At 54.5% G+C, this 27,709-nt stretch overlaps 2 protein-coding genes across 6 annotated transcripts in view; one reads left to right on the plus strand and one right to left on the minus strand.

Annotated features, from left to right (window-relative positions):
- The window catches only part of ERI2 (ERI1 exoribonuclease family member 2), a 45,015-nt gene extending 31,570 nt beyond the window's left edge, over positions 1-13,445 (minus strand). The window contains exons 1-5 of the mRNA XM_075318032.1: positions 13,283-13,445; positions 5,130-5,172; positions 4,918-4,988; positions 4,741-4,821; positions 2,840-2,967 (exon numbers count right to left, since the gene is read on the minus strand). Coding sequence (XP_075174147.1) covers positions 2,840-2,967; positions 4,741-4,821; positions 4,918-4,988; positions 5,130-5,152 — 303 coding nt within the window. The 5' untranslated portion in view covers positions 5,153-5,172; positions 13,283-13,445. The remainder of the gene's footprint in view (positions 1-2,839; positions 2,968-4,740; positions 4,822-4,917; positions 4,989-5,129; positions 5,173-13,282) is intronic.
- Positions 13,446-13,505: 60 nt separating this feature from the next.
- The window catches only part of LOC142245375 (RNA exonuclease 5-like), an 87,466-nt gene continuing 73,262 nt past the window's right edge, over positions 13,506-27,709 (plus strand). For 2 of the 5 annotated variants that reach the window (XM_075318027.1, XM_075318031.1), the window contains exon 1: positions 13,506-13,589. The gene's annotated coding sequence lies outside the window, so the exon portion shown is untranslated. Of the gene's footprint in view, positions 13,616-27,709 lie in introns of all 5 variants that reach the window. The other 3 variants (XM_075318028.1, XM_075318029.1, XM_075318030.1) reach the window with 3 other exon arrangements.

A 27,709-nucleotide genomic window follows, 5' to 3' on the forward strand; every position in this document is an offset into this window, starting at 1 on the left:
ATTGATGTTAAATATAAGATCATTAACTATGGCGTCACCATCTGGTGTATCTAGATTGAGAGCGGTTCCAGGATCAGAATCCTGATCAGTTACGTCCGCCTCATCACCCATAGATTCATCTCGCTGGGATCCTGACCATTGAGATGAATGTGAAGGCCCGTCATAGCGAGCCCGCTTAGGCTGCCCGGGGCCATCGTCCGAGTCAGAGTCTTCACCCTGAGGTGTATATGCCCGTCCCGGAGCTTGGAGCTGAGGGGGACCAGGGGGCAATGATTGCACAGTGTCCGTGGCCTGAAGTACAGGCCTAGCTCGCAATGTGTCAAGAATTTGTGACATAGTGAGAGACATTCTGTCAGCAAAAGCTGCAAACTCAGTGCCTGTCACCTGGACAGCATTCACAGGTGGTACACCCTGGGTCACGTCCAGCAGAGGCCCCGGCTGTGCAAGCGCCGCAGGGGCCGAGCACTGCACACAATGGGGGTCCGTGGAGCCTGCCGGTAGAAAAGTCCCACATGCGGTGCAGGAAGCATATAATGTCTGTGCTTTGGCACCCTTGCGTTTTGCGGACGACATGCTGCTGGCTCTCTGAATGTGAGAGAGTCTATAGCCAAAGGGCGACCAGCGCTATGTAATACCAAGTATTTGTAGCAACAAAATACTAAGAATACTACTGGCACAAGAGGGGGTGAGCCCTGAGGGCTGCTTACCACCCGCTGAATAGCGGGTAAGAGGCGAAGAATTCCTTGTCTGGGTCTCCCCGGCTCCCCTCTGCAGCTCAGCGTGTCAGCAGGAATGGCTGCCGGCGTCTGTGGAGAGGGGCGGTCCGTGGGAGTTCCTAAACAAAAGTGCGGGAAACAGTGTCCCCTCTGTGCCGATTGTGAGGGCTGGAGTATGTAAAAACGACTCCAGCCCTCAGTGCTGATGCACTGGCCAGCGTCCCGCCCCTCTCCTGACTGGCAGGTCCGGGGGCGGGAACGAACGGAAGCAGGCCGCAAAAGCCGGGGACTCGAGTTATCAGCGCGGCCGCCGTAAAAGCGCGGGCCGCGCTGAAGTCCCCGGCGCACCACAAGTGCCAGCCGCGCCGCAGTCCCAGCGGCCGGCGCGACCGATTCCTGGAAGTGTGCCTGCTTCAGCTAAGCTGAATGAGGCCATGGCACAAGCGCCGTAGCGCTGATGTCCCCCGGCGCACTACAACACCCAGCATGCTGCGGTGTGAGCGCCTGCACGGGGACACAGAGTACCTTGAGGATGCAGGGCCATGTCCCTGATGTACTCCGCTCCATCCAGCATCTTGTCCAGGGGCTGTAGATGGAGCCCGGTCTCAGTGCCTGGAGACCAGTAAATCCCACTTCACCCAGAGCCCTGTAAAAAGGGATGGGGAAGGAATCAGCATGTGGGCTCCTGCCGCCGTACCCGCAATGGGTACCTCAACCTTACAAACACCTCCGACATACAGTGGGGTGAGAAGGGAGCATGCTGGGGACACTATATGTGTCCTCTTTTCTTCCATCCGACATAGTCAGCAGCTGCTGCTGACTAAAAACAATGGAGCTATGCGTGCGTGTCTGACCTCCTTGCGCACAAAGCTAAAACTGAGGAATCTGTACTCCTACGGGAGGGTGTATAGCCAGAAGGGGAGGGGCCTTACACTTTTAAGTGTAGTTCTTTGTGCGGCCTCCAGAGGGCAGTAGCTATACACCCACTGTCTGGGTCTCCCAATTAGGAGCGAAAAAGAAAATGGCTGCCGGAGCTCTCAGGGGAGGAGTGGGGCCGTGGGCGGCGCTAGAAAAGTGCGGGAATCTGGGGTCCCCACAGTGATCAGTGAGGGGGGAGGAAACATACAGGATGCTCCGGCCCTCACAACCGACGTCAGGTCGGCAGTCCCGCCCTTACACCTGATAGACAGGCCCGGGGGCGGGAGTTTTGCTACTAGGCCGCAATTGAAGCCGGGGACTAAATTTAAGACCGCGGCCGACAAACAGGCGCGGTCGGCGCGGAAGTCCGCCGGCCGTCACAAATAAGCAGCTGCTGCAGCGTCCGGGATGAAGGCGCTCCATGCACATCCCCCATGGGGATACAGAGTACCTTAGTGATGCAGGGCCCGGTCCCTGAGGATAAATAAACTCCTGTCCGACAGATTCCCTCAGGGGCTGCGGAGGGAGCACGGTCCCAGTGAATGGATGACCGCTCAGGATCCCACTTCTCCCAGAGCCGCTAAGGGATGGTGAAGGAGACGGCATGAGGCTCCGGCCTTTGTACCCACAATGGGTACCTCAACCTTAACAGCACCGCCGACGTAGTGGGGTGAGAAGGGAACATGCCGGGGGGCCCCGTGGGGGCCCACTTTTCTTCCAACCGATATAACTAAAATGAGAATGCATGAGTGGATGTGTGCCTCCTTCCACACAAAGCATAAAACTGAGGAGCCCGTGATGCACGGGAGGGTGTATAGGCAGAGGGGAGGGGTAACACTTTTTAAAGTGTAATACTTTGTGTGGCCTCCGGAGGCAGAAGCTATACACCCAATTGTCAATTGTCTGGGTCTCCCAATGGAGCGACAAAGAAACATTGATTTTATCAAAATGTCAGCAAACAGCTCAGTAAGTGACACATGGCTGGAATCAGGGTCTCCGTCTCTATATTATGCTACCCTCAGATGGGGGAGCAAAAACCTGGTGACAGATTCCCTTTAAAGGGATGAGGCAGTGAGTGTCTGGTGACGTGCACACGTCCTATTCTAATGACTGGGATGAGTGAACGACACCTGCCTGGCAGGAGCCTATCAATGTGACGTCGCCAATATGGAAATAACCCTTTAATGAGACATAAACGCAGGTACCTGCTTTATTCCGGTCAGCTCCGTGCAAAAATCGGAAAGAACTGGGTGCTCTTGTGGCTGCACATACGTGTGAAACTCCGACTCAATCTCTCCATGGGACGTGTTTAATAAAACTGCAGGGAACTCAACTGAAATAAGAACATATATACATATATATTACACCAGTGTGTGACAGAATCCAGGACTCATCCAATGACATCAACCACTTAGAAGTAAAAATCTAAAGTTAGATAGATACTGTATTTTTCGGACTATAAGACGCACTTTTTTCCCCCAAAATTTTTGGGGAAAGTGGGAGCTGCCTCTTATAGTCCGATGGCTGAGGGGAATGAGGGTGCTGTGGTGCAGCGGATCATCAGAGGCAGGAGCAGGCTCTAGCAGCGCCTACCGTGACCACGTGGGCCCGCTCATTAGCCTCATTTCATATGCACTGCATCCTCCCGCCCATCATTTCTCAGCACTGAAGCCGGCGCTGAAAGGTGGGCGGGAAGGTGGGCAGGGGATGCGCGCATAATTAACAGGCGGCGCACGTGATCATCAGTGGCTCCTACAGCCTGGAGTGATCATGTGCGGCTGTATTCACTGCTCCCTGCGTATTATCATCAGCGTGTGGGACAGTGAATAACTATACTCACCGACCACCAATCCCTGCAGCATCGTGATGTCCTCCTGTCTGCCGGCCAGCTGACGTGTGTGGCGAGTGCTGCGCACAGCGATGACACCATTGCTGTGCGCACAGCTCCACACCATTGCTGTGCGCACAGCTCCACACAGGTCAGCGGCACTGCTGCTGGCACAGACAGGAAGACGAGCGATGCATCGGGGAGCGAGGAAAGGTGAGTATAAACGTTTATGTTTTTATGGGTGTCAAAGGATGCAGGCCATATACCAGGATGGGGGTATATAGCAGGATGGGAGCACAAACCAGGATGGGGGTATTTATCAGGATTGGGGGTATTTATCAGGATGGGGGACATATATACAAGGATGGGGATAATATACAAGGCAGGAGGATCAATACCAGGATGGGGTACCTTAGTAGAGAATTTGGGGACATTACCCCCATGACAGTGTCAGCAGCAGATCCTCGCCTTATAAGGCCTAAGCCACACGACATAAAAATCAGAGCGAGTGGAATGCGATGTTTTATCGCATTCCCACTTGGACCAATATTAGCCTATGTGCCAGCACCCATGGGCGATTATTTTCTCAGCCTTAATCGGACCGAGAAAACAATTGCAGCATGCTACGTCTGTAATGCGAGTCTTCTTTCTCTCGCACCCATTCAAGTCTATGGGGTGAGAGAGGGAAAAAAAAAACGCAAAAAAAAAAAAAAACGCACTGCACTCGCATTACACCGGTGCACTGCGAGTGCAGGGCAAGAATGGCAATAGCCGGCAACGGAGGAGAGAGGGAGATAAATCCCTCCCGCCCCTCCTCAGAGCCGGTCTGCCCCCCGCACCTGAGGTTTGATCGCATGATCAGATCTCAGTTGCAGTGACACTCGACTACTACTGTGGTGCCAGCGCGAGCCGAGTGTCATGTGAGCATCACAGTAGTCCCCCGTGTGGCCTCGGCCTAACAGTGTGTCATGCCCACATTTTTTGCTTAAAGTTTTAATTTCCGCCTCTAAAACCAGGGTGCGTCTTATGGTCCGAAAAATACGGTAGATAGATATGGATAGACAGACAGATAGATAACAAGTTCACAAAGAAGACGTACTACTATATTTAATATCAGGAAAGAGTTAAAAATCCCTATACTCCTGACAATGGAGAGTATTTTAATAACAGGTAAATTGCAAACTTCTTTGTTTTCTCAAGTATTTTGCTATTTTACCCATTTAGTGTAAAGAGAATAATGCTTTAATGAAGAAGTCTCTTGTATTATGGGATACTTACTGATCTCCTGACCGTAATGCTTTATATCTTTCCAACATGTCGACTCAAAGTCAATGACAATCAAATAGTCAAAAAATTGACCTACAGAAGATAAAGAAAAAAAGAAAAGGTTAAAAACGCCATAAGAAAATGCACAAAACCCTTAAAAGCCATGAGGAGATGAGAATCGACACTCACTAGATCGGGGGCGGCAGGAAGCCTTTGTCTTCAGAGATAACTTGGAGCTCCTCCTTATGAGACCGAGCTGCCTAGGTCGAGGCGAGAGAAGAGATTTTATTACTCTGGAAATTCTACAAACATCCATCATATCAATAAAATAACATTAAATACTGGAAGATTTGGTTTGCAATTGAGCTAAAAAAGAAAACAGAAAAGACTTCATCTCTTACTTTGCCAGCTCCTTTGTGGTCATTCTGAGTGCGGGACAATTACCTGCGAAGAGGAAAAGAACAAAAATGTCTGAATTAAGAAACTTTAAATCATATGACAGGGGAGGGGGATTGTTTAGGAAAATGGTGAACAAGTAATTCTTCTTTGGAAAAGAAGGGAATTTTGTTTACTTACCGTAAATTTCTTTTCTTCTAGCTCCTATTGGGAGACCCAGACAATTGGGTGTATAGCTTCTGCCTCCGGAGGCCACACAAAGTATTACACTTTAAAAAGTGTAACCCCTCCCCTCTGCTATACACCCTCCCGTGCATCACGGGCTCCTCAGTTTTGGTGCAAAAGCAGGAAGGAGGAAACTTATAAATTGGTCTAAGGTAAATTCAATCCGAAGGATGTTCGGAGAACTGAAACCATGAACCAAAAGAACAATTCAACATGAACAACATGTGTACACAAAAGAACAACAGCCCGAAGGGAACAGGGGCGGGTGCTGGGTCTCCCAATTGGAGCTAGAAGAAAAGGAATTTACGGTAAGTAAACAAAATTCCCTTCTTCTTTGTCGCTCCATTGGGAGACCCAGACAATTGGGATGTCCAAAAGCAATCCCTGGGTGGGTAAAAGAATACCTTGATAAAAAGAGCCGAAAAACGGCCCCCTCTTACAGGTGGGCAACTGCCGCCTGAAGGACTCGCCTACCTAGGCTGGCATCTGCCGAATCATCGGCATGCACCTGATAGTGTTTCGTGAAAGTGTGCAGACTCGACCAGGTAGCCGCCTGACACACCTGCCGAGCCGTAGCCTGGTGTCGCAATGCCCAGGACACCGACGGCTCTGGTAGAATGGGCCTTCAGCCCTGCAGGAATCGGAAGCCCAAAAGAACGGTAGGCTTCAAGAATCGGTTCCTTGATCCACCGAGCCAAGGTTGACTTGAAAACCTGAAATCCCTTACTCTGGTCTGCGATAAGGACAAGAGCGCATCAGACCGACGCAGGGGCGCCGTGCGAGAAATGTAGAGCCGGAGTGCTCTCACCAGATCTAATAAATGCAAATCCTTTTCACATTGGTGAACTGGATGCGGACCCAAAGAGGGTAAGACGAAACGGGGATACCTTAGGGAGAAAGTCCGGGACCGGACGTAGAACCACCCTATCCTGGTGAGACACCAGAAAGGGGGCTTTGCATGACAGCGCTGCCAGCTGAGATACTCTTCTGAGTGATGTGACTGCCACTAGGAATGCCATCCTTTGCGAAAGAAAGTGGGCAAGGCAAACGGCCAGGGAGTAAAACCCTGATCAGAGCACCAGGATAAGAAGATCCTCCAAGTCCTGTGATAGATCTTGGCGGACGTTGGTTTCCTGGCCTGTCTCATGGTGGCAATGACATCTGGAGATATCCCTGATGACGCTAGGAGCCACCACACAGTGAGGATTAGAGCCATAGAATTCAGAAGGAAATATGGCCCTTAAGGCAGCAAGTCTGGTCGGTCTGGGAGAGTCCACGGTTGACCCACCGTGAGGTGCCACAGATCCGGGTACCACGATCACCTCGGCCAGTCTGGAGCGACGAGGATGGCGCGGCGACAGTCTGACCTGATCTTGCGTAACACTCTGGGCAGTAGTGCCAGAGGAGGAAATACATAAGGCAGTCGAAACTGCGACCAGTCGTGAACTAGCGCGTCTGCCGCCAGAGCACTATGATCCTTGGACCGAGCCATGAATGCCGGGACTTTGTTGTAGTGCTGAGACGCCATTAGATCGACGTACGGCGTTCCCAAACGGCAACAGATCTCTAGAAACACGTGCTGGTGAAGACCATTCCCCTGCGTCCATGCCCTGGCGACTGAGAAAAATCTGCTTCCCAGTTTTCTACGCCCGGGATGTGAACTGCGGAGATGGTGGAGGCTGTGGCTTCCGCCCACAGCCGAATCCGCCGAACTGCTCGGAAGGCTTGATGACTGCGTGTGCCGCCCTGGTGGTTGATGTACGCAACTGCCTTGGCGTTGTCCGACTGAATTCGGATCTGCCTGCCATCCAGCTACCGCTGGAACACCTTTAGGGCTAGATCCACTGCCCCTATCTCCAGAACACTGAACCGAGGGGAGGACTCTGTCGGAGTCCAGGTTCCCTGAGCCGAGTGGTGGAGGAAGACCGCTCCCCACCCTGACAGACTCGCGTCCGTCGTGACCCCAGCCCTGGCTGGGGGCCGGAAGGATTTTTTCCTTCGCCCAGGAAGTGGAAAGAAGACACCACTGAAGAGAGGTTCTGCTGCAAGGGAAAGAGAGACGTTCTTGTCTAGGGACGTCGACCTCCTGCCCCATTTGCGGTGTCCGATAGAATCGGACGCAGACGAAACTGCGCAAGGGAACTGCCTCCCTTGCTGCCACCATCTTCCTGGGACAGTGCATGAGGCACCTCAAGGGGTGACTGGGCCCGAAGGAGAGATTGCACCCCTGTCTGTAGTGAACGCTGACTATGCAGCGGAAGTTTCACTATCGCTGAGAGAGTATAAAACTCCATCCCGAGATAAGTCAGTGATTGGGTCAGTGTCAGTTTTGACCTTGGAATTTTGATGATCCACCCGAACCCCTGGAGAGTCTCCAGAGCAATGGTCAGGTTGTGTTGACATGCCACCCAGGAGGGTGTCTTGACTAGAGGATCGTCTAGGTAAGTGATCACCGAGTGGCCCTGTAGGACCGCCACCACTGCTGCCATGACCTTGGTGAAGACCCGTGGGGCTGTCGCCAGGCCGAATGGCAGTGCCACGAACTGAAGGTGTTCATCCCTGATGGCGAAACGCAGAAAGCGTTGAAACTCGGGTGCGATCGGCACATGGAGATAAGCATCCTTGATGTCAATTGATGCTAGGAAGTCTCCTTGTGACATCGAGGCTTCAGAGTGTTCACCGCCTGAAAAAGTGCATCGGCTCACTCGGGGGGCGGAGATGTTCTGAAGAAACGAGTCTGAGGACGAGAGCAGAGCTGTATCCTGTAACCGTGAGACAGAATGTCTCTCACCCATCGGTCTTGGACTGGGGCAAGGACGAGACTGTCTAGTAACTTCATCCAATTGCTCGCCAAACAAACGGTCGCCAGAAAATGGCAAACCGGTTAAGAACTTCTTGGAAGCAGAGCCTGCCTTCCATTCAGGTAGCCACATGGCCCTGCAGACTGCCACTGAATTGGTGGATGCTACCGCTGTACGGCTCGCAAAGTCCAGGAACGGCGTTCATGGCGTAGAACGAAAAAACCTACGCCTGAGAAGTGAAGGACACAACCTGCGTGGCAGAGGTATGTGCAACCGCAATAATCTCAGCCAGAGAAGCTGAGATAGCTTGGAGTGCCCTCACGGCTGCGAAGGCTGGAGCAAAAGATGCGACTATGGCTTCATAGATGGATTTCATCATAAGCGTTATTTGCCTGTCAGTGGCATTCGTGAGAGATGGACATCTGCCCCTAATACTACGGATCTAGCCGCCAGCCTAGAGACTGGAGGATCCACCCTGTGACACTGAGCCCAACCCTTAACAACGTCAGGGGGGAAAAGGGTAACGCGTGTCAATAAGGCGCTTAGTAAGCGCTTGTCCGTCAAGTTCTGTGCTACTGGACGGCCCCTCTGGAGTTAGAGTGATGGAAAACACGCACTCCTGATGAATTCGGGGAAGGTTCCCAGCGGGCCCGCTTAGCCTATCATAGGCCGCGGTCCGTGACGGAGTTCTCACCGTGGGATCTGGGTGTTACCCCAGGATGTTGTACCGACCCAGAGGGACCCGGGAGCGATGAACTCACAGCTCCCTGGCCCTGTGGTATCGGTCTGGACTGCAAGGCTTCCAGTATCTTAGCAGACCCCCTGTCCATAGACAGAGTCCTGTGATGTGAAAGCTATTCAGAGATTTGCTGATTTCATCATGGAAACTCTGTCGCTGTCATCTGTGCAGTGCCTGTAATATAGCCGCACAAGAGGTACCGGTTGTAAAATAAGCCAGTGCCTTGGCACCCTTAAGGCCCCGTCACACTAAGCAACATCGCTAGCAACATCGCTGGTAACGAACAACTTTTGTGACGTTGCTAGCGATGTTGCTGTGTGTGACATCCAGCAACAACCTGGCCCCTGCTGTGAGGTCGTTGGTTGTTGCTGAATGTCCTGGGCCATTTTTTAGTTGTTGCTGTCCTGCTGTGAAGCACAGATCGCTGTGTGTGACAGCGAGACAGCAACAACTGAATGTGCAGGCAGCAGGAGCCGGCTTCTGTGGAGGCTGGTAACCAATGTAAACATCGGGTAACCAAGAAGCCCTGTCCTTGGTTACCCGATATTTACCTTTGATACCAGCCTCCTCCACTCTCACTGTCAGTGCCGGCTCCTGCTCTGTGCACATGTAGCTGCAGCACACATCAGGTAATTAACCCGATGTGTGCTGTAACTAGGAGAGCAAGGAGCCAGCACTAAGCATTGTGCGCTGCTCCCTGCTCTGTGCACATTTAGCTGCAGGACACATCGGGTTAATTAACCTGATGTGTGCTGTAACTAGGAGACTGGGGGCTGGTCACTGGTTGCTGGTGAGCTCACCAGCAACTCGTGTAGCCACGCTCCAGCGATCCCTGCCAGGTCAGGTTGCTGGTGGGATCGCTGGAGCGTCGCAGTGTGACAGCTCACCAGCAACCTCCTAGCAACTTACCAGCGATCCCTATCGTTGTTGGGATCGCTGGTAAGTTGCTTAGTGTGACTGGACCTTTACTCATTAAGAGCAGACAACAGCATGTCGTCCGCAGAGTAATCAGTGAGGGTATACAGCCAAAAACAAATAATGCTGCCGAACAGTGAGATCATATACCATATAAATAAACATATATATATATATATACACTGCGGCACCAAGGGGGGGACAGCACCTGAAAAACTGGTGCCCCCCCAGTGCTCAGTGAGGGGGAAGGAGGATACCAACGTATGCTCCAGCCCTCCCTGCCGACGTCCAGTCGGCCGTCCCGTCGTTACCCCTGACTGGCAGGCCCGAGAACGGGAGTATATGGCACTAGGCCGTAAGAGCCGGGGACTAAATTTAAAAACGCGGCCGGCAAACATGGCGCGGTCGGCGCGGTAGTCCCAATCTCACAAACCAGTCAGCAACCGCTGCGGCGTTTGTAACACAGATGCTGCATGCACCGTCCCTCAGGGGACACAGAGTACCTTATGATGCAGGGCTCTGTCCCTGTAGTCACAAAAAGTGCGGGAATCTGGTGGCCTATAGTGATCAGTGAGGGGGGGCGGAGGACAGCGAGGTGCGCTCCAGCCCTCACTGTCGGCATCATACCGACCGTCCCGCCTTTCTCCCTGACTGGCAGGCTCAGGGGCGGGAGTTTAACACACTAGGCCGCAAAAGCCGGGGACTAAAGTAAAAACCGCGGCCGGCAAACAGGCACGGTCGGCGCGGTAGTACCAGACAAAAAATCCACACCGCAGTCGCAGCTGCGTCTGAGCCAAGGTGCTTCATGCACCGTCCCAACGGGGACACAGAGTACCTGTAGATGCAGGGCCATGTCCCTGACGATACTCCGTCTCCTGTCCGGAAGATTCCCCCAGGGGCTGCGGATGTGGCTTGTGGCCACCAGATTCCCTGCCCCGGGTCTCCCTCAGCTGCAGCCAGAAGTTGCTGAAAACATGGCTGACGGCGTTCTCTGAGGAGGAGGGAGGCGTGGGCGTAGTCACAAAAAGTGCGGGAATCTGGTGCCCCAGCGTGAGTAGTGAGGGGGGCGGAGGACAGCTCAGTGTACTCCAGCCCTCACTGTCGGCGTCATACCGACCGTCCCGCCCTTTTCCCTGACTGGCAGGCCTGGGGGCGGGAGAATCCCATACTAGGCCGCAAAAGCCGGGGACTAAAGTTAAAACCGCGGCCGGCCGGCAGTGCACGGTCGGCGCGGTAGTCCCGGACCCATACCCACGCCGCAGTTGCTGCAGCGCCTGGGCCCAAGGTGCTTTATGCGCCGTCCCAACGGGGACACAGAGTACCTGTGGATGCAGGGCCATGTCCCTGACGATACTCCGTCTCCTGTCCGGCAGATTCCCCCAGGGGCTGCGGAGGGAGACCGGTCCCAGTGTCTGGATGACCGGTCAGGATCCCACTTCCCCAGAGCCCCTAAGGGATGGGGAAGGAAAACAGCATGTGGCTCCAGCCTTTGTACCCGCAATGGATACCTCAACCTTAACAGCACCGCCGACTCAGAGTGGGGTGAGAAGGGAGCATGCTGGGGGCCCTGTTATGGGCCCTCTTTTCTTCCATCCGATATAGTCAGCAGCTGCTGCTGACTAAAACGTGGAGCTTGCGTGAATGTGTGCCTCCTTCCACACAAAGCAAAAAACTGAGGAGCCCGTGATGCACGGGAGGGTGTATAGCAGAGGGGAGGGGTTACACTTTTTAAAGTGTAATACTTTGTGTGGCCTCCGGAGGCAGAAGCTATACACCCAATTGTCTGGGTCTCCCAATGGAGCGACAAAGAAATTGCAGCAAAACTGAAGCCCAGAGATATATGAATGACAGAGTCCTCACCCCAGAGCAGAAATGGCAGAGGGGAGAAGAGTGCAGCAAGTGACAAGCGACTGGCCACCATCTCTGTATTACTGTCCTAAATGTGAGCCCGCTTACCCCCCTCCCCAATAACAGAGGCAGCCCGCATACCCCTCCCCAATAACAGAGGCAGCCCGCATACCCCTCCCCAATAACAGAGGCAGCCCGCATACCCCTCCCCAATAACAGAGGCAGCCCGCATACCCCTCCCCAATAACAGAGGCAGCCCGCATACCCCTCCCCAATAACAGAGGCAGCCCGCATACCCCTCCCCAATAACAGAGGCAGCCCGCATACCCCTCCCCAATAACAGAGGCAGCCCGCATACGCCTCCCCAATAACAGAGGCAGCCCGCATACCCCTCCCCAATAACAGAGGCAGCCCGCATACGCCTCCCCAATAACAGAGGCAGCCCGCATACCCCTCCCCAATAACAGAGGCAGCCCGCATACGCCTCCCCAATAACAGAGGCAGCCCGCATACCCCAATAACAGAGGCAGCCCGCATACCCCTCCCCAATAACAGAGGCAGCCCGCATATCCCCCCCAATAACAGAGGCAGCCCGCATATCCCCCCCCCCCAATAACAGAGGCAGCCCGCATATCCCCCCAATAACAGAGGCAGCCCGCTTACCCCAATAACAGAGGCAGCCCGCATACCCCTCCCCAATAACAGAGGCAGCCCGCATACCCCTCCCCAATAACAGAGGCAGCCCGCATACCCCAATAACAGAGGCAGCCCGCATACCCCTCCCCAATAACAGAGGCAGCCCGCATACCCCTCCCCAATAACAGAGGCAGCCCGCATACCCCAATAACAGAGGCAGCCCGCATACCCCTCCCCAATAACAGAGGCAGCCCGCATACCCCTCCCCAATAACAGAGGCAGCCCGCATACCCCTCCCCAATAACAGAGGCAGCCCGCATACCCCAATAACAGAGGCAGCCCGCATACCCCTCCCCAATAACAGAGGCAGCCCGCATACCCCTCCCCAATAACAGAGGCAGCCCGCATACCCCTCCCCAATAACAGAGGCAGCCCGCATACCCCAATAACAGAGGCAGCCCGCATACCCCAATAACAGAGGCAGCCCGCATACCCCTCCCCAATAACAGAGGCAGCCCGCATACCCCTCCCCAATAACAGAGGCAGCCCGCATACCCCTCCCCAATAACAGAGGCAGCCCGCATACCCCTCCCCAATAACAGAGGCAGCCCGCATACCCCTCCCCAATAACAGAGGAAGCCCGCATACCCCTCCCCAATAACAGAGGCAGCCCGCATACCCCTCCCCAATAACAGAGGCAGCCCGCATACCCCTCCCCAATAACAGAGGCAGCCCGCATACCCCTCCCCAATAACAGAGGAAGCCCGCATACCCCTCCCCAATAACAGAGGCAGCCCGCATACCCCTCCCCAATAACAGAGGCAGCCCGCATACCCCTCCCCAATAACAGAGGCAGCCCGCATACCCCTCCCCAATAACAGAGGCAGCCCGCATACCCCCCCAATAAGAGAGGCAGCCCGCATATCCCCCCCCCCCCCCCCCAATAACAGAGGCAGCCCGCATACCCCCCCAATAAGAGAGGCAGCCCGCTTACCCCCTCAGCCTCCGGTTAGTAAGGGGCGATCTCCATGAGAGGTGAGTGAATGTCGCACAGTCAGGCCTCCGCACTGTCCCCGGCCTCACTACTCAGCCTCCGCCTCCTCGTCCTCTTCTTTCAGCAGCGACGTTGTTTTTCAAATTCCCCACTGTAAACACCATTTCCGTTACGTCATTATCATGCGACGATTCGGCCGTCCATTGCTCCTGTCTGTCCCAGCTTCCCGGGCTGAGGAATCGATCGCAGATGGACGGATCGCACGTGTGATCGCACTGAGCGCTGCTGTGCTGCTGTGCTGCGTCCTGTGAGTGTCCGGCTGTGTGCGCCGCTGTACGTCATATTAGGGGGTAATATTGGGGGTGATGAGAGTGGAGATAATAACGCAGGGACAGCTGTGTGAACTGTGACCGGTGCTCTTCCTTTTCTTGGTGCCTCTTCTTTTGGTACCTGCTGTTCTAACTTGCTGCACTCAGGAGTCCTGATGGGCTGACAAAGCACAAAGATCAGGATTCAGTGTTGTCACATATCCAGCCTGTACAGTAGTTTGCTGGAAATATAGTTACATAGTTACATATTTACTTAGGTTGAAAAAAGCCCTCTGTCCATCTAGTTGAACCTTCCTCCACCAGTTCTACATTTAGTCACTAAGTCATTTATAACCAACAATGTTGTGTGTAGTGAGGAAATCATCCAGCCCTGATATAAAAGCTGTTATAGTATCTGCCATTACTACCTCTTGTGGTCGGCATTCCACAGTCTGACCGCTCTAACTGTAAAGAACCCTTTCCTATTTAGGTGTCGGAATCGCTTTTCTTCCACTCGCAGTGAGTGCCCCCTGGTCCTTAGTACTGTCTTTGGAAGAAATAAGTCATGTGCCAGTCCTTTATATTGACCACACGTGTATTTATACATATAAATGAGATCTCCTCTGAGACGTCTTTTTTCTAAGCTAAACATATCTAACTTTTCCAACCTGTCATCATACGGGAGGCCTCCATTCCTTGTAATAGTCTAGTTGCCTGCCTTTGAACTGACTCTAACTTCTGAATGTCCTTTTTAAAATGTGGAGCCCAAAACTGAATCCCATATTCCAGATGTGGCCTTACAAGTGACTTATAGAGGGGTAACAATACGTTGGGATCCCGGGATCTAATCTCTCTTTTTATACACCCTAGAACAGTGATGGCGAACCTATGGCACGCGTGTCACACTGGGCACGCAGAGCCCTTTGTGTTGGCACGCGCGCTGTTGCCACACTGAGCCACGTTGAACTGCCGATATGATCGCGCCGGCAGCTCAACGTGGTGTTTAACAGAGGAGACATCTTTCCTCCCTCTGACACTCCTCCTCTCCTGGGCCGCAGGTTTGTTGCCTAGGAGACGGAGGAGCATCACTCAGTAGGTGGCACCGGTGTCTTGTGTCTGCGCGGTGGAGCTGCTGCTAGAAGGTGAGTTTTTTTTTTTTTTATATTTTTAAGCTGTGTGCGGCTGTGCCAAGGTGTGGGGACAGTGCCAGCATGGGGGAAACATGGGAGCACGGGGCATGGAGGGCACGGGGAATGGAGGGCACGGGGCATGGAGAGCACGGGGCATATAAACAGAGCACGGGGTATATATGGAGAGCACGGGGTATGGAGAGCACGGGGTATATAAACAGAGCACGGAGAGCACGGGGTATATATGGAGAGCACGGGGCATGGATAGCACGGGGTATATATGGAGAGCACGGGGTATATAAACAGAGCACGGAGCACGGGGTATATATGGAGAGCACGGGGCATATAAACAGAGCACGGGGCATGGAGAGCACGGGGTATATATGGAGTGCAGGGGGTATATAAACAGAGCACGGGGCATGGAGTGCAGGGGGTATATAAACAGCACGGGGCATGGAGTGCAGGGGGTATATAAACAGCACGGGGCATGGAGAGCAAAGGGTATATAAACAGAGCACGGGGCATGGAGAGCACGGGTAATAAACAGAGCACGGGGCATGGAGAGCACGGGGTATATATGGAGAGCACGGGGCATGGAGAGAGCACGGGGTATATATGGAGAGCACGGGGCATGGAGAGAGCACGGGGTATATATGGAGAGCACGGGGCATGGAGAGCACGGGGCATGGAGAGCACGGGGTATATAAACAGAGCACGGGGCATGGAGCGCACGGGGCAAACATGGGAGCACGGGGCATATAAACAGAGCACGGGGAAAACAGACAGAGCACGGGGCAAACAAACAGAGCACAGGGCATACAAAGCACGGGGCAAACAAACAGAGCACAGGGCATATAGAGCACGGGGCAAACAGACAGAGCACGGGGCAAACATGGAGAGCACGGGGCAAACATGGAGAGCACGGGGCAAACATGGAGAGCACGGGGCAAACATGGAGAGCACGGGGCAAACATGGAGAGCACGGGGTATATAAACAGAGCACGGGGCATTGAAAGCACGGGGTATATATGGAGAGCACGGGGCATGGAGAGCACGGGGCATGGAGAGCACGGGGTATATAAACAGAGCACGGGGCATGGAGTGCAGGGGGTATATAAACAGAGCACGGGGAATGGAGTGCAGGGGGTATATAAACAGAGCACGGGGCATGGAGTGCAGGGGGTATATAAACAGAGCACGGGGCATGGAGAGCACGGGGCATGGAGAGCATGGGGTATATAAACAGAGCACGGGGCATGGAGTGCAGGGGGTATATAAACAGAGCACGGGGCATGGAGAGCACGGGGCGTGGAGAGCATGGGATATATAAACAGAGCACGGGGCAAACATGGAGAGCACGGGGCAAACATGGAGAGCACGGGGCAAACATGGAGAGCACGGGGCAAACATGGAGAGCACGGGGCAAACATGGAGAGCACGGGGCAAACATGGAGAGCACGGGGCAAACATGGAGAGCACGGGGCAAACATGGAGAGCACGGGGCAAACATGGAGAGCACGGGGCAAACATGGAGAGCACGGGGCAAACATGGAGAGCACGGGGCAAACATGGAGAGCACGGAGCAAACATGGCTGCAAGGATGGGGGAAACGTGCAAAGATGGAGAGAAACGTGCAAAGATGGGGGAAACATGGCTGCAAAGATGGGGGAAACATGGCTGCAAAGATGGGGGAAACATGGCTGCAAAGATGGGGGAAACATGGCTGCAAAGATGGGGGAAACATGGCTGCAAGGATGGGGGAAACAAGACTGCAAGGATGGGGGGGAAACAAGACTGCAAGGATGGGGGAAACAAGACTGCAAGGATGGGGGGGAAACAAGACTGCAAGGATGGGGGAAACAAGACTGCAAGGATGGGGGAAACAAGACTGCAAGGATGGGGGAAACAAGACTGCAAGGATGGGGGGAAACAAGACTGCAAGGATGGGGGAAACAAGACTGCAAGGATGGGGGGAAACAAGACTGCAAGGATGGGGGGAAACAAGACTGCAAGGATGGGGGAAACATGTCTGCAAGGATGGGGGGAAACATGACTGCAAGGATGGGGGAAACATGACTGCAAGGATGGGGGAAACATGACTGCAAGGATGGGGGAAACATGACTGCAAGGATGGGGGAAACATGACTGCAAGGATGGGGGAAACATGACTGCAAGGATGGGGGAAACATGACTGCAAGGATGGGGGAAACATGACTGCAAGGATGGGGGAAACATGACTGCAAGGATGGCGGAAACATGACTGCAAGGATGGGGGAAACATGACTGCAAGGATGGGGGAAACATGCAAGGATGGGGGAAACATGCAAGGATGGGGGAAACATGCAAGGATGGGGGAAACATGCAAGGATGGGGTACATTTAGCAGGAAGGGGAACATGCCAGGAAGGGGTACATTTACCAGTATGGGGGATACATTTACCAGAATGGGGGGAAACATGAAAGGATGGGGGAAAACATGCCAGGATAGGGGGAACATGAACATGCCAGGATGAGGAACATTTTACAGGAAGGGTGACATTTATCAGGAAAGGGGACATTTACCAGTATAATGGAACATGCCTGGATGAGGTACATTTACCAGGATGGGGTCATTTGACAGCATGGGGGAACATGCCAGGATGGGATACATTTACAATGATGGGGTACATTTACCAGGATGGGGTACATTTACCAGGAATGGGGCCATGATGTGGACAAATATACCAGAATGTAGGAAATATATATCAGGATGGGGGACATGTTTACCAGGAAGTGGCCAGGAAGGGGGACATAACTACACAATGAAGGGGGAGGGGAGCAACTCGTACGTCTTTATGGGATTTCAAGTTGTTCAGACTTTGAAATGTAGATGTGGATTACAGGGTGACATCTGATTGCATTCCATGCTAAAATCTCAGTCTAATATGCTGCAATTTTTTCCAGAAAGATCAATCCAACTGCTGTGTCTGGAAAGGGCAGGGGCTCAGCTTCAATGTGTGGTAAGCATGCATGAGCGTGATGCCCCCTGCTGGAGAGAAGAGAAGACGGCAAAGGTAAGGTTACAATCAATTATTTCTTTATCGTTCCTATGGGAGACCCAGACATTGGGTGTATAGCTTCTGCCTCCGGAGGACACACAAAGTACTACACTCAAAAGTGTAGCTCCTCCCTCTGAGCTTATACACCCCCTGGTCAGCCAGATCTAGCCAGTTTATCGCTTTGTGTTCAGGAGGTCACATCCACACATGCATTCTCATCTGATTTTTCATTTTTGGAAAGAGTTTGAAGAAAAGCGGGTCCAAGCCTGGACCCCCGGCATGTCCCTTCTCACCCCACTGTGTCGGCGGTGCTTTTAAGGTTGATTCCCAGGCTGGAGCCTTACATGCCGTGCTCCTTCACCATCCCTCCGGGGCTCTGGCTTGAAGTGGGAGCCAGCACGGTTCTCCATGCTTGGCATGAGACCGGTCTCCATCCGCAGCCCTTCAGGATCCTGCTGGACCGGAGCACTCATCCCCCAGGGACTTGGAACCCTGCGTCTCAGCAAGCTAAGTACCTGAGACATTTATATATGGGGGTCCCTTGTACTTTATTGTTGTGGGAGAGTGTGCTGAGTGATTGTTCTGACATTTCCGATGGGTTCTCTGGCTGTCGCCTGAGAACCGTGCCGATGGTGCCTGCGCGCCGGCCGCACCGCTCAAATTCAGGCCCCGGCTTCGCCGGAGGCCTACTTTCGGTTTCACTGCCCTTGCATGTCATTCATGCAGAGGGACAGCGCGGCTCCGCCCAGCGGCCGTTCTACAAAGGGGAGAGACACTCCTCACTGAGTACATGTCTCCTCCCCTGTGAATCTCTTTGGCCCTCCAGATCCCGCTCTCAGAGTGAGTCCCGCCCCCTCTCTTCACTCCGGTGGCCATTTTCTCAGCGTTTTATCCTGCGATCACCACTGGTCTGCAGCATCCCTGCTGAGGTGCTTGGGAGTCCGGGCTTCGGGATCTGGAGGGCACACAAACCGCTCCAGCGGTCTGGTAAGCCACAACCTCTGGTTGTGGACCTTCTGTATATACTCTCTGGGGGTCATTCTGACAGAGCCCTCACTCCAGCAGCATGTCACACACGAGGAGCAAGGCTCCAAAGCTGTTTTCAGTATGCACTGCATGTAGGCTCCTACTGCCGGAACCGAGCACCTATCAACATTGTGATGCCTGCTCTAACCTGACGATGCCTCAGCCTGAAATCGCACTCCCAGGGGTCTCTCAGGCTGCTCCGGCTCCTGTGGCTGACCCCCCGGCTTGGGTAGAATCCTTAACCAGGTCTATCTCCCAGTCTTTTGCTAACTCCATGGGACATCTGTCCAGGACTCTGCTGAGCATGCATCAGCCCCCGTCGCAGGGTGCCTCTGCTGCTAGGTCTCTCTCAGGACCGGAGCTCACAGAGGATTCATCATCTGGTCCCAGGCCCCGTCCTTCTAAAAAGAGACGCAGGGCTCCCTCTCCTTCGTCCCGCGGCTCGGTTTCAGAAGCTGACTCGCAGGATGAGGAGGATGCCCTTACTGGGGGCTCGGAGACTACCTCCATGTGCCCCATTGATCTGTCCGAAAGTGACTCGGATGTTAGTGAGTTGATTGCGTCCATTAATTCTGTACTGGATCTCAATCCGCCAGTATCAGAGGAACAACCTTCTCTGGCAGAAAAGCACCAGTTTACCTCGCCTAAGAGGACAAAGAGTGTGTTCTTTAACCACTCCAGTTTTCAGGCCGCTGTGACCAAGCCCAGGGCCTGCCCTGACAAACGCTTCCCAAAGCGTGGTTCTGATGACCGTTTTCCCTTTCCACCTGAGGTGGTCAAGGAGTGGGCTCATTCACCAAAGGTAGATCCCCCAGTGTCTAGACTCTCAGCCCGGACCGTTGTTTCAGTGGCTGATGGCACCTCGCTTAAGGATTCCACAGACCGCCAGGTTGACCTTCTGGCCAAATCTGTATTTGAGGCGGCAGGGGCCTCGTTCTCCCCGTCTTTTGCAGCAGTGTGGGCTCTCAAAGCCATCTCTGCTTCTCTGCAGGAGATGCATTCCCTCACTAAGGAATCTATGCCTGAGATGGTTGCCTTAACTTCCAGGCTTCAGCCTTTTCATCCTATGCCATGTCTGCCATGCTGGAGGCCTCTCACCGCACTGCGGTGGCTTCGGCTAATTCCCTCGCTATCCGCAGGATCTTGTGGCTTCGAGAGTGGAAGGCAGATGCTTTTTCTAAGAAGTACCTTGCGGGGCTCCCTTTTGCTGGGTCCCGGCTGTTCGGAGAACAGCTGGATGAAATTATTAAGGAAGCTACTGGCGGGAAGAGTACTTCCATGCCACAAACCAAAACCAGGAAACCTGTCCAGGGTAGGAATCAGTCGAGGTTTCGTTCCTTTTGTTCCTCCAACTGGTCGTCCTCTAAGCCCTCGGCCTCGTCCACTAACACTGCCAAGGACCAAAAATCCAGCTGGCGCACAAAAGCGCGTCCACAGAAGACCGCAGGTGCTGCTGCCACTAAGGCAGCCTCCTCGTGACTATCTGTCCGCGCCAGCAACGTCCTTAGTCGGTGGCAGGCTCTCCCACTTTGGCGACGTGTGGTTTCAACACGTCTCCGATCAGTGGGTGCAGGATATCATCTCCCACGGCTACAGGATAGAATTCTCTTCCAGTCCGCCAAACAGATTTTTTCTGTCAACTCCCCCCTGCTCCAAGGCCGCCGCCTTCTCTCAGGCCGTGGCATCCCTGCAGGCCAACGGAGTAATTGTGCCGGTTCCCGCCCGGGAACGGTTCAGAGGTTTCTACTCAAATCTCTTCCTAGTCCCCAAAAAGGACGGGTCTTTCCTAATGCAGGTGCTGGGTCAGATGGTGGCGTCAATGGAGGCTGTTCCCTTTGCCCAGTTCCATCTGCGTTCACTGCAGCTGGACATTCTCCGCTGTTGGGACAAGCGGCCTTCCTCCTTGCACAGGTTAGTGGCTCTGTCGCCACAGACCAGGAGCTCTCTTCAGTGGTGGCTTCGGCCCCTCTCTCTGTCTCAGGGGCGCTCCTTCCTGACCCCGTCCTGGGTGATTCTCACCAAGGATGCCAGTCTGTCCGGCTGGGGAGCGGTATGTCTCCACCACCGAGCGCAGGGCACTTGGACTCCGTCCGAGTCAGCCCTCTCGATCAATGTGCTGGAAACCAGAGCTGTGCTTCTAGCTCTCCTAGCCTTTCACCACCTGTTGGCGGGCAAGCACATCCGAGTCCAGTCAGACAACGCGACAGCAGTTGCCTACATCAATCACCAAGGCGGGACACGCAGCCGCCTGGCAATGTTGGAGGTACAACGCATCCTTCAATGGACGGAGGACTCCAAGTCCACCATATCCGCAGTCCACATCCTAGGCGTGGAAAACTGGGAAGCAGATTATCTCAGCTGTCAAACCGTGGACAGTGGCGAGTGGTCCCTGCATCCGGCAGTGTTTCAGTCAATCTGCCGCAAGTGGGGCACTCCGGATGTGGACCTAATGGCGTCCCGTCACAACAACAAGGTTCCGGTTTACGTGGCTCGCTCCCACGATCCTCAGGCATTCGCCGCGGACGCTCTGGTTCAAGACTGGTCCCAGTTTCGTCTGTCCTACGTGTTTCCCCCTCTAGCTCTCTTGCCCAGAGTTCTGCGCAAGATCAGAATGGAGGGCCGTCGAGTCATTCTCATTGCTCCGGACTGGCCCAGGCGAGCTTGGTACCCAGACCTGCTCCATCTGTCCGTAGAGGTGCCGTGGCATCTTCCGGACCGTCCAGACCTTCTCTCACAAGGTCCATTTTTCCGCCAGAATTCTGCGGCTCTCAGATTGACGGCGTGGCTCTTGAGTCCTGGATCTTGACGGCTTCTGGTATCCCCCCTGAAGTCATCTCCACTATGACTCGGGCCCGTAAGTCTTCCTCTGCCAAGATCTATCACAGGACTTGGAAGATTTTCCTGTCCTGGTGTCGCTCTTCCGGCCATTCTCCTTGGCCTTTTTCCTTGCCGACCCTTCTGTCTTTTCTACAGTCCCGTCTGCAGCTGGGATTGTCCCTCAACTCTCTCAAGGGACAAGTCTCGGCTCTGTCAGTGCTGTTCCAGCGGCGTATCGCCCGGCTGGCTCAGGTCCGCACCTTCATGCAAGGTGCGTCTCACATCATTCCGCCTTACCGGCGGCCCTTGGATCCCTGGGACCTCAATTTGGTTCTCACGGTTTTGCAGAAACCCCCCTTTGAACCTCTTAGGGAGGTTTCTTTGGTTCGTCTTTCACAGAAAGTGGTCTTTCTAGTGGCCATAACTTCCCGCAGGAGAGTCTCTGATTTAGCTGCGCTCTCTTCGGAGTCACCTTTTTTGGTTTTTCATCAAGACAAGGTGGTTCTCCGTCCGACTCCGGACTTTCTCCCTAAGGTGGTTTCTCCTTTCCACCTTAACCAGGACATTACCCTACCTTCCTTTTGTCCGGCTCCTGTTCATCGCTTTGAAAAAGCGTTGCATACTCTGGATCTGGTGCGGGCGCTCCGGATCTATGTGTCTCGCACCGCTGCTCTTAGGCGGTGCACCTCTCTTTTTGTGCTAACCACAGGTCGGCGCAAGGGCCTCTCTGCTTCTAAGCCGACCTTAGCCCGTTGGATCAGGTCCACCATTTCGGAGGCCTACCTGTGTTCTCAGGTGCTGTGAGGTAAAGCCTGGGATATGAAGAGGAATTATGACGAGAAGTCATAATTGCTCTCATCACTCCCTGGCAGTGCCCCCCTCCCTTCTTGTTCCAAATGTACAGCATCTGGAAGGTGTCACATTCCACTTACACAACTCATGGCCATCTCCTCTGATATGGAGATGAGATGATGTGAGGACAATGGATCCAGGATGACTCCCTGCCGTGACTCTGTAGCGGGGGCTGCTAGCTAGTTAGCAAGGCTCTGGAAATAGCCAGACAGAACGACTCCAGTAAAAAATGGTTCATATCTCGCAAGCCATATTTCCGATAAATATGGCAACCATAACAATGGTGTCTCCGCATGTGGACGATGCTGGCACACCCTTTTTATGGAAGTAGGACATTGGGAAACACACCAAACGTGATATCAGCCATATGGGAACTCGTAGACAGGTCATGAGTCCCCTCGTTCTGCAGCTAAATTCATAACTGTCACAATGAGAGCATTGGCGTCCGTCTACGACGCTCCCAGGCACAGTTATGGCCAAAATCCCCTTTGCTGGATAATTCTGATCCATGCAGGGGGAGTGGCAGTGCTTCCCTGTGAGGTCACTAAGGTAGGAGGGGACCTGAATCTGCCCAGGTTGATAACCCTACTTCGGCCATTTTCCAGGGTTCTTCTGCTCGGGGGCCTGGTTGGGAAAGACCTGTGAGGAAGAATCCTAGAAACCTGGTCTACAGCGCCCCCCTGTGGCCAGACACACAAGGTAACTGATGTAATTGTATACCTGTTCGTAACCCATGCTTTATCTGTAACTGTACTCTGACATATGTATATTCTGTAGATTCCCTATTGTATATATTGTAGTTTCTAGTGTGCTTTAGGCGATTAAATTATATAATTAATCTTGGGCTGTTCTGTTATCTCGATCTTGAATCCCACGTCTGTGTGTTCGGCTAATAGTTACCGTAAATCGGTTGGTGGCAGCGAATTGTGCCAAGGGTTATTGTGGGGAGGCCAGTGAGATTCGGGAAGATATTATATATTCCGCCCGCGGAGGTCGGGGGAATATATACCCTACTCTCACCGGGGACCCTTCAATAATCGGCATAAGTAGTATAGCGGCCTCCTTGCTTATTGTCGGGCAATTCCATAATTGGCCTGACTATAAGAGGGGCGCTAGAGAGCGCGTCACGTGCTCTGTCTGTCGGTCGGGAGGTATAAAGGAGGGGTGACCCCCACTTGTTACCCCCCGATTGTGACGTACTGGTAGCCAGCGCGGGGGATTTCTGAGTGACCCCCCCCGGTGGTTCGTGACATATTGGTGGCAAGCGGTGGGATCGAGATAATAGTGTGTGTGAGTGTGAGACCCATACTCCCAGACACTAAAGACTGCCTGCAGCAGCTGTGGCTGCTGGGGTCTTCAGACTAGCTCAACACTAGAGTGTCAGAGTGCAGATACTGTAAGGTGTGTGGGCGCATCAGGTGTCAGTTCTGTGCCAGTGACCAAAAGTCTGCAAGAATGGCTGATAGCACCAGGAGCAAAGCCAAAGGAATGGCCGATGCTCAGGCCAGAGACGATGAGGAGGTTGTCCACGAGCCCTCCAGGAGCTCGACGCCAGAAAGCCGTTCTGCCGAGGACATTGCACAACCTGGCACTGCTGGACAAGATGAGGAGGAGCTCGCCCAAGGTTCCTCAACGAGCCAGATGCCAGCCCTCCGCTCTGCAATGGACAGTGAAGCACCAGGCTCCGCAGCGGGCCGCAGATCACCACGTGCCATTCCACCGAGCCTGGGAGGCTCGGATAGCCTTCTTCAAATGGCTATGGCCCTTCTCCAGGCTGGAGACCGGGATACCTACGAGATACTCATGGCAGAGCGCAGGGCAGAGCGGCAGGCAGCGCGTGAAGAGCGCCAGGCAGAGCGTGAGGCTGCGGAGCGACGGCAACAGGCAGAGCGTGACTACCAGCTGCAGCTAGCTCAGCTCCGGCCCTCATCAGCCACACGTGACCTTCAAGACACCAAACTTCCAAAGGTCCGTGTTGAGGACTTCCCAGTGCTGGAGAAGGATGGAGACTTGGACTCTTTCCTGACTGCTTTTGAACGGACTTGCTTGCAGCACCATCTGAACAAGGACCAGTGGGCCAAATACCTGACCCCCCGTTTAAGGGGTAAGGCCCTGGATATCCTTGGGGACTTGCCTGCTGAGGCAGATCAGGGCTACGACACCATCAAGCGGGCCCTGATCCAACAGTACAACCTCACCCCGGAGTCCTACCGCAAGAAGTTCCGGAGCCTACAGAAGGGACCAAAGGACTCCTGGGCTGACCACAGGCGGGCACTTGCCCGAGCTGCCGACCACTGGACCCAAGGCCTGCAGCTTTCCACCGGACCGGAGATCCTGGACTTGTTCATCACGGAGCAACTCTTGTGGAACTGCCCTGAGGATCTCCGCCAGTTCATCCGAGACCAGAAGCCAAAGGGGTCCACGGCTACAGCTGCCCTGGCCGATGACTACACCAACAATCGGGCTCCTGAAGCCAGGAGAGCAGCCACCAGCAGCACCTGGAGAGGGGGTAAGATGAACTCTGCGACTGCCCCACCTGCCCCTAGACTGCAGGGGGTGTCCCCCTCAACTCCCCTCTCCAGGCCCGGGGCAGAACCAAGACGGTGCCACCAGTGCAACCTACCTGGACACTTCAAGGCCATGTGCCCTCAGCGTCCCAAGGCCCCGGCTCCGTCCCCGTCCCAAGGGCCGCCCAAGGTGTATTGTGTGGGTGGGGGTGGTGGTAGGTCCCTGGACAGCTTCCAACCTGTCACCGTCGGCCGGTCTGTGACCATAGGACTGCGAGACAGCGCCTCGGAGGTGACTCTGGTGCGGCCTGAGATGGTGTCCCCCCAAGACTTGATCCCTGGAAAAACCCTCGCTGTCTCCGGGATTGGAGGCATTGACCCGGCGCTGCCTGTTGCTGACATTTATGTGGACTGGGGCGCAGGGCGAGGGGTGAGGGAGGTGGGGGTAACTGATCGGATCCCTGCAAACGTGCTACTTGGGACAGATTTGGGGCAAATAACCTCCCAGTTTGGGCCCCAACCAAAGGCTGAACCTTCAGCCAGTGCTGACATGACTCCTGACAATGTTAATGTGTTATCTATGAATGATGTAAGGGAGGAGGGAGTGAACTCTGATATTTCTGCTTGCACAGACACCATAGACACACACACAGCTGCAGCTGTGACAGGGGAGGGGGTCAGAGAAAGGTGTGACAATGCCTCTACAAGTAACCAGCCTGTGAGCTGGGATCTGTTGCCCTCTGCAGGGATAAGCAGAGAGCAGGGTGCTGCAGGGGGAGGACCAGTGTGTGGGGTGGGGGCTACCACAGCAAATGTGGGGTCCCCAGAGATTTCACACCGGGGTTCTGTTGCTGCAGGAGGGGAACAGGCAGGTGAGATTGGGGCCGGTCCAGGAGCGGAAGTGCTCCCAGGTAAGATCTCGGTGCATGGTTCCCCCACAACCGGGGTGTCAGGAAGCCAGGTAGGTCTGCCTGAACCGGCGACTTGGTCAGGAACGGAGGAGGAGCAGGCACGACCCACGGTCGCAGCGGCTGTGGCCGCTGTCACCCGCAGTGGGAGTGCTGGAAGCCAAGGGGCCTCCCGGAGGTCCGATAGCTCTTCCCCTTCTGACCAAGTGGCAGCCGAGTCAGGTGGAGGCCAGGACACAGGTCCCGGGGTACTGACTGAAGATGTGACAGTCTCGTCGATTCTGGCCACATCTAGTCAGGAGTTTCAGGCAGCGTTAGAAGCTGACGACAGCCTGAAAGCTCTAAAGGAGCAGGCGGCACAGCCTCCCTCGGACTCGGACCCGGAGCGAGTGGTCTGGGACCAAGGACGGCTGTACCGGGCCACGGTCCAGCAGGGTTCACCGGAGGCGTGGCCCAGGGACCGACAGTTGGTGGTACCCTATCCGTTCCGGACGGAGTTGTTGCGGATCGCACATGAGATTCCGATGGCCGGACACCTAGGGATCGCTAAGACCAAGGCCAGGTTAAACCAGCATTTCTACTGGCCAAAAATGGGGGCCGATGTGGCTGCCTACTGCCGTTCGTGTGAAACCTGTCAGAGAGTGGGGAAGGCGGGGCCACGCCCCAAAGCCCCACTGGTATCTCTGCCAATCATCGATGAGCCTTTCAGGAGGGTGGCTGTGGATCTGGTCGGCCCGCTGGCCATCCCCAGCAGCTCCGGGAAACGCTTCATACTGACGGTAGTGGACTATGCCACCCGGTACCCAGAAGCAGTGGCCTTGTCGTCCATTCGGGCTGACAAGGTGGCCACCGCATTGCTGGAGATTTTCTCCCGAGTGGGTTTTCCCCAGGAAATGCTCACCGACCGGGGGACCCAATTCATGTCCCAGCTGATGGAGACCCTCTGTAAGCAAGTCCAGGTGCGACATCTGGTGGCCAGCCCGTACCATCCACAGACTAATGGCCTGTGCGAGCGGTTCAATGGCACCTTAAAGCAGATGCTTAAGATGTTGGTCGACTCCCATGGGCGTGACTGGGAGCGGTATCTCCCACACCTGTTATTTGCTTACCGGGAGGTTCCACAGGCCTCAACAGGATTCTCACCGTTTGAGCTCCTGTACGGGCGACGTGTGCGGGGCCCCCTGGCTCTGGTGAAAGAGGCTTGGGAAGGGGATTTGGCCACCCCTGGAGTGTCGGTTATCGAGTATGTCATGCGCTTCCGGGACAAAATGCAGGCCTTGACGCAACTGGTACACGACAATATGGCTCAAGCCCAGGCTGATCAGAAGCGTTGGTACGACCAGAACGCTTGTGAGAGGACCTACCAAGTGGGTCAAGAGGTGTGGGTACTGGTCCCCGTACCACAGGACAAGCTTCAGGCAGCCTGGGAAGGCCCATACCTCGTGTACCAGCAGCTCAACCCTGTGACGTACCTGGTCACCCTGGACCCTGCCCGTGGAAGGCGGAAGCCCTTCCATGTGAACATGATGAAGGCACATCATGAGCGGGAGGCATGTGCGCTCCCCGTGTGCAACCTGCCCGAGGAGGGAGAAGCGGAAACCCTCTTGGATATGCTAGCCCAGGTTAGGGCAGGCGGATCCATTGAGGATGTGGAGGTTGGCCACCAGCTCTTGGAGGACCAACGGTCCCAGCTGTGGGCCACCCTACACCCCTTCCGGGGGTTGTTTACCAACCAGCCCGGAAGGACTGACTTGGCTGTCCATCACGTGGACACTGGGGATCATCCCCCGATCCGGCGTTCAGCATATCGGGTCTCCCTGGAGGTGCAGCAACACATGCGCC

The sequence above is a fragment of the Anomaloglossus baeobatrachus genome, chromosome 7 (assembly GCF_048569485.1).
Source record: "Anomaloglossus baeobatrachus isolate aAnoBae1 chromosome 7, aAnoBae1.hap1, whole genome shotgun sequence".
Classification (NCBI taxonomy): Eukaryota; Metazoa; Chordata; class Amphibia; order Anura; family Aromobatidae; genus Anomaloglossus; species Anomaloglossus baeobatrachus.